This window comes from Anneissia japonica, unplaced genomic scaffold (genome assembly GCF_011630105.1).
Source record: "Anneissia japonica isolate Jap-2015-1 unplaced genomic scaffold, ASM1163010v1 scaffold287579_len849171_cov184, whole genome shotgun sequence".
NCBI classification, from domain to species: Eukaryota; Metazoa; Echinodermata; class Crinoidea; order Comatulida; family Comatulidae; genus Anneissia; species Anneissia japonica.
Window position 1 is genome coordinate 660,696 of NW_022755335.1, and position 7,227 is coordinate 667,922.

The window sequence follows — 7,227 nt, forward strand, 5'->3', positions numbered from 1 at the left end:
TTTATAGACACCAGGGTGTCTTGAATATTTTATTCATAAACTTGTTCCATTTTAAAATAAACATTAGGAATGCTGTATAGCGACGCATATGTGCGTTTTATAGACACCAGGGTGTCTAAAACGCGTTTTATAGACACCAGGGTGTCTAAAACGAAGACCCTTAAGTTTTTCTTGATATTCCTCATTTTATTCCGATGAAATAATGAAATAGGTACTTGGCAACTGTTTTATGATGATTTTGAAATACTTTCAATAAGATAATTGAGAAATAATTGAGGTCTTCGTTTATTCGGGTCTTCGGTCTTGTTTTGTATACACCCATATAGGGTGTCTATAAAACGAAGACAAACAGACGCCCAAAATATTTCATAATTTTGATTTTGTGACAGGCTGGCATATTATCATCAAAGTAAAAGAGAAAAATAGGGGTCTTTGTTTTTGGGTCTTCGGTCTTCGTTTTATAGACACCCGTTGGGCTAAGCCTAGTTTGTCCGATCTGCCAACCTATGCCTAGGTAGGTGAACATGCTTTTTGTAAGTAAGGGCCCAGTCTATATATTTTGTTACGTTTCAGTATACAATACAATTAAAATAATTGATAAAATTTATTTTCAGGTAAATCAACTTTATCAAGGATTTTATTTCAATCCTTGCCTTCATTGGAATAATTTTTTTCTATCCTCTGAAAAATATTAAATCAACCAATCACATTCACATAATTAAAAAAGAATGTTTTGGAACGTCCATCAGCATTGGCTCTGGATGTTTTTCCATCCACACGATTAGTTATAGTTAGCAATTTTCTGCAGGGTAACAGTTTATCAAACGTCGCTCCAATTCTATTAACATTACTATATACAACAACTTTATGTTCACTATGTAAATACCGACCATCATGGACTGACCAAATTACGTTCCACATAAGTAGAATTCAATACACTTACTTGAATTTAATTACACTTAAGTGCAGTTCATTTGCACTTAACTTGAAATGCAATCAACTTAATAGTTAAACTTAATTCCAGTTATACATAATAGAAACAACTTTACACTGAACTTTAAATCAATTTAACGTAAATCGAAATCAAAATGTCAATCAAAATAAACTGAATTGTACTTAAGTGTAACTGAATTGAACTTAAGTTTAATTAAATGCCGCACTTAAGCGTATTGTATTACAGTTACGTGGAATGAATTGCACAAGGGCAATACATTTCACTTAACTGTAATTCAGGAGTAAATGAAGAACGGCTTTCCATACGGCGATATAGCGTATGGCGATTTTATGGATCTAGGAATTTATTAACGTAGCGAAAGGCAACAATGCAACTAGTAGACAATATGTGAGGAATAAATACATAAGGTAAACATATATGACGGCATGTATTCTTCCATCTTCATCGTTATTTATGCGTATTAAACCATGTTCTAATATAGTATATATAAGTCTTTTTGACATTGGCTACTCTGTTGTGTAGAAAAAACAGCCATTGATTCTTGGAATTTCGATATTTTTAGGTCTAAAGGCCTGTTTATACTTCAACGATAACGATAATGATAAAAAAAAAGCTAAAAACGCGAATGTTCATATAGAAATCAAAAGAAATAAGAGAAACTTTTACACTAGGATGATTCGATAACGATTTATCGTGTATACGATAACAAAATATTTTAACAAATTAAATCAGATGACGTCATAATCATGGAAAAACGATAAAATCATTATACACACTACACTTTTAATGTTTTCCATGATTATGACGTTATCTTTCCATGATTATGACGTCATCTGATTTGATTTGTCAAAATATGCTGTTATTGCATAACTGATTAATCGTTATCGAATCGTTCTAGTGTAAAAACTTCTCTTATTTCTTTTATTTCTATATAAACAATTGCTTTTTAGCATTTTTTTTTATCGTTATCGTTGAAGTATAAACAGGCCTTTAGTCTTATTTACTATGAAACATTTATTGCTTTATATTGATGACAAATTCGTGTAGACTATAATAGCTATTACTCATTTTACGACCGGTTAAAATACTGGATCGAATTTTGACAATTTAGTACATTATAATTCATGCAGATTACTCTATTGCATAGTGGTATCAATGAATGATGGGATCACAACTATAATTACCAAACACATTGACAAGGTTCTTATTACGAATGACAGCCTTCAAGTAACACTCTTCATAGAGCCCGATTGTGTTTCATCCCTACAGCACTATGTTGAATGTTAGCTTGTTTACAGAAGTTAATGTTATGATATTCCTGTTTATTCGAGACGTAAGTGCAGGTAAGACTTTTAAATATTTTTTTCCATAGTTATATAAGTTTTAAGTGCTGTGAGACTTTGGTAAAGAGCAGCCTTTAATATGCATAATTATTCTTATTATCTCCGACAGTAGATATATGTTTTCCGTCGTTTAAGTTTGTGTGTGTGTGTGTCACGTTTTGGTGTTTTGGTGTTTTTTTTTTTGTTTTTTTTTTTGTTTTTTTTTGTGTGTGTGTGTGTGTACGAGATATCTCAAAAACGGCTGCAGAGACATAACTGAAAATTACAGGGAGTGTTAAATATAACCCAATAAAGAAGTTATTAAATGTTGGTGACGGTCCGGAGTGTGGTGTGGATGTGAGAGCCATTTAAAGGGATTTTAGAGCAAACGTCCAAGATATCTCATTTAAATTTTTAAGGTCGTACGTGTTTCTTGTGTTCAAAATATCTCAAAAACAGCTGCATAGATCTTAAATGGAAGTTACCGGGATTGTCAGGTATGACCCAAAGATGAGGTGATTAAATTTTGGTCGCAATCCGTCGGAGTAGGGTGTGGATGTATGTATGTAATGTATCTATATTTATTATCTTGTATGTATGAATACGTATGCAGCTGGAGGCATTACATTTTTGTAAATAAGACTAAGAACAGACTCGTACATTGACAGGAAAGTGGATAAGAACCGTAGGAATGCCATGCTACTGATTTAGTTCTTATCACGACTGACACAACTGAGTGCATAGTTAGTTAATATTCGGTGAAGAGTAACACCTAATACATTTGCAGGATGTTTTACGGTGTCTGATAACGTGGACAAAGAGACTACCGTGTAAAGTGTGGTAAAAATACAATAATAGGCTAACAACTTTTCAACACAGAGGGCCCATTGAATGAATAATGTCCTCTGATAACGTCACTTACATACCCACCCATATTGAACTGCTACCTCAGTAGGACAATAATTTTCCAAGGCGACTTATTCTAAGCTTCTTCTTCTCAATGGTTATAACATACAAATCAAGAGAAATATATAACCCAACAACAACTCAGTCATATTCAAGTAATATGACACTTAAGAAAGAACATTATAATGAATCTAACAAACTACTCATGAGTATGGTAAACAGTCAATAAACCATGGAGTATAGCATTCTAACTTCAACTTCAAATAATAAAGCTAACTTGCTGTGTATTTATCTTGTTGTTCCGTATAACTATCTAATCTAGTAAAATGATGGTAACGTCGATATATTAAATACAAAAAATACTGGTTTGATATTGCCTTGCATAGTAACGGAAGATTAAATTTCAACTTGTAATAATTACGGTACAGTACTTGAATCGCTTGATTGTGTTATTTAACAAGCAAGCTGTCAAGCCTGTCAAATACTTATAACTGCAACAATAGGTAATTTTAAATCTAATAACTAAACATATATAGCTTGGTGAGTTTGGCTAATTTACGTATAACGTACTATGTTGTTCATAACATGTCTACACGGGTGGCAATTACTGTTCCGGGCCCAAGCTGGACATTATAACACACAAATTAGCAATAGGCCTTTTCAACGTTTTGCTGACAACTTTAACATCTAGCCGACATGACGAAGTTTATATCTCTCCCTGGATATAGACCTACACATACTACTCTACCATGTAGCATCTCCCTCGTGTTCAGTGTAGCATCACCGATTAGCATAACTATGTCATCAATCTTTAAGTTTTCGTTTGGTTTCCTCTATTTTTGTGACTTTTTAGTAGGGTGGAGGGTGGGATGGCTATTCTCCATCGCCATCTCAGCCAGAATACCGATGCTAAATATTTTGCGTCTGGTACTACCTTTTCCCAAATGAATCTGCTTTATTAAGTACTTGACAACAGGTGAATCTGGATGCTTCTTAGTAACAGTAAGTGGTTCAGGGTCAACGGATCTCCATCTCTCGGGTGACATAACTGAAAATTACATAACTGAAGAAATTATTAAATGTTGGTGACGGTCCGGAGTATGGTGTGGATGTGAGAGCCATTTAAAGGGATTTTAGAGCAAACGTCCAAGATATCTCATTTAAATTTTTAAGGTCGTACGTGTTTCTTGTGTTCAAAATATCTCAAAAACAGCTGCATAGATCTTAAATGGAAGTTACCGGGATTGTCAGGTATGACCCAAAGATGAGGTGATTAAATTTTGGTCGCAATCCGTCGGAGTAGGGTGTGGATATGAGGAACATTCAAATGAAAACGTCACAACCCAGGTATTTCAAAAACGAATCAACCTATCCGAATAAAACATTCATGAACGTTTAAGCAGCTTACAAGGAAGAAATTATAAAGTATTGGTGACGATCCAAATTCAGGTGTGCATTTGAGGGGAGAAATATGCTCTCTACTAAGTGCTCTTGTTATTATTATTGTTATTGTTATTATTATTATTGTTATTATTATTCTTATTATTACTACTACTACTACTACTACTACTACTACTGGGCCTACTACTACTACTATTATTATTAATATCATTACTATCATTATTATTATTATTATTATTATTATTATTTTATATAAATGATTTCTGTATAAGAATGTTAAATTCTGTAGAAAGAAAAAAAAATTGTGAAAAGAAATATTGTAAATATTTATTTATCATTTTCACTAATTAAATTGTAAGAGAGATAATGTAAAGAGCTAAAGATTATCATTTATGAAAGAAAATGATTTATGTGTTGTGGTTCCTTAGAAAAACAAAAAAAAATTATGTAAATAAACGAACGAATTACAATGAAAAATAGTAACAACAAGAAAAAGGGACAATGAAGTGGCTCGTGAAAGATGTACAAACACTTTCTGAACCACTGCCATCAAATGTGGGGAGAGGGTGAATGGTGGAGGCTCATGAATCATATTTCCTATCAAAAGCAGTTCATTTGGCCTGGCCAAGAGGTAAAGTTTTATGTTCTCCATTCATGTGCTGAAGAGCCTATTTCAAATCCATCGTTGGAGAAATAATCGTTATCATGATACTGATGCTAACTGATCTCTTCTTTAAGTACAGGTAGGCCTCGTGCCACAGGATTAAAAGAAAATGAAGCTAGAACGCATTTAATCACCTTTCTTCCTTCTCTCTTCCACCCCTACCACCCTCTCTCTCTCTCTCTCTCTCTCTCTCTCTCTCTCTCTCTCTCTCTCTCTCTAAGAACATTGATATTTTGTGCTTTTTAGGCGATCTGTTATCGAGGAGGAAACCTGTTACTCAGAGTACACTATATTCAGGCGGAATACCTGAAAAAGCAGTTGACGGAAATTATGCTACTAGATGGATAGATGGCTCGTGCATACATACGGGTATGCGATAGTAACTTCCTTCGTACCTAATCATATTTTAGATTATTTTTGTTAAAAATATATGGGATTTGTTTAAATAATCATAACATTGATCTTCTTTGATTGTGACACACACTGCGCAAGGGCGCAGATATATATTGAAAGATTGGGAACAATCGATCGAGACTCCACACCAGGGGTGGCGCCAGGATTTGCCTGACGGGGATCTGGCGAGAGCGTAGGTGGGTGTGGTCAGGAGTCGCTCAACATCTCTCTCGTCAGTGGCTGTAGCGCTCTCTTCGTAAAATCGTGATCAATAATGTGTAGTTCATTTCAACAATTTTAAATCATCTTCTTGACTTTTAATTACATTACGGTAGAAAAGTCGGAGACCAAACCCCTCTAAGAACGTGTGGGTGAGGGGATGTGTCATGGCGCCCCATGATCACAGGGCTGGTCTGACAGTTTCCGACGCGAGGCGTCAGCAAAGCCCGGGGATGGGGATATTCCCCTGGCGCTAAGAAAAATAAAGCAATTGACACGTTTTATACCGTGACCCGAATAATGAAGGAAACAGAAAAAATTATTTTTGTGGTCTGACGAGTTGTGAGATGACAGTCCTTATAATCCATCCATTCATTAATCCATCCATCTGTCCTCCGGGCTCTCTCTACCTATCTATCCATATTCATCTATATAGGCTTATCTATTCATCCTTCTATCCATTGTTCCATTCATCTATCCATCCATCCACCAATCTAAATATCCATTCATTCATATTTCTATCCATCTGTCTATCCATCCATCAATCAATCCAGCAGATCAATTGGAGCGTCAGCAAACTGGGGGATGGGGCTATTCCCCTGGAGCTCAGACAAACATAGCAATTGGCACGTTGTATAACGTGGCCTATCCTATTGTACCTAAATAATGAAGGAAACAGAAAAGTTTACCTTTGTGGTCTGACGAGTTGTGAGTTGACAGTCCTTATACCTCATCAATTCCTCCATCCATCTATCTATTCTTGGCTATCCTCTTGCCCTTTCTACCTATTTATCCATCTATGTAGGCCTATCTATTCATCGTTCTATCCATTGTTCCATCGAACGGTTCATCCATCTATCTATCCATCCATCCATCCATCCATCAATATATCTATACATTCATTCATAGTTCTATCCATCTGTGTATCCATCCATCCATCAATCCAGCAGATCAATCGATCAATCGTATAACCAACTGATTAAATCAATTAAGCAGTAACTCAATAAATCAATTTCACTCTATGTATAGGTCTATTTATAAAAGATTGAACAATTAAAAACAATTTAATTTTGCAGTATTAATGTGTTGTTTTAAAAGATTTGTCTGTTTTACCATAATTATAGTCTTGGACACCCCTAGTTGGTGGATGCTTGATCTTGAGCAGCATTTTCGGATTGATTTCATACGCATATTCCAACGATCGGGTGAGTTGACAATTTCTATTCTATCTGTCATTTGTATATATATTGTTTTTATTATTATAATCGGGTGAAGGGTTTGTAATTTTTTAATTCAAAACGATTCTCTTCGCATGATAATTGATTCTTGTATATTAATGATACATACATATATGTACAGGCCTATAT

The 7,227-nt window shown here is 34.7% G+C and overlaps 1 protein-coding gene across 2 annotated transcripts in view; it reads left to right on the forward strand.

Annotated features, from left to right (window-relative positions):
- Positions 1 to 1,973: 1,973 nt before the first annotated feature.
- LOC117123410 (fucolectin-1-like) overlaps positions 1,974 to 7,227 on the forward strand; it is an 8,282-nt gene continuing 3,028 nt past the window's right edge. Inside the window, exons 1-3 of one of the 2 annotated variants that reach the window (XM_033269313.1) lie at positions 1,974 to 2,298; positions 5,495 to 5,617; positions 6,985 to 7,065. In XM_033269313.1, coding sequence (XP_033125204.1) covers positions 2,229 to 2,298; positions 5,495 to 5,617; positions 6,985 to 7,065 — 274 coding nt within the window. In that variant the 5' untranslated portion in view covers positions 1,974 to 2,228. The remainder of the gene's footprint in view (positions 2,299 to 5,494; positions 5,618 to 6,984; positions 7,066 to 7,227) is intronic. The other variant, XM_033269312.1, reaches the window with a different exon arrangement.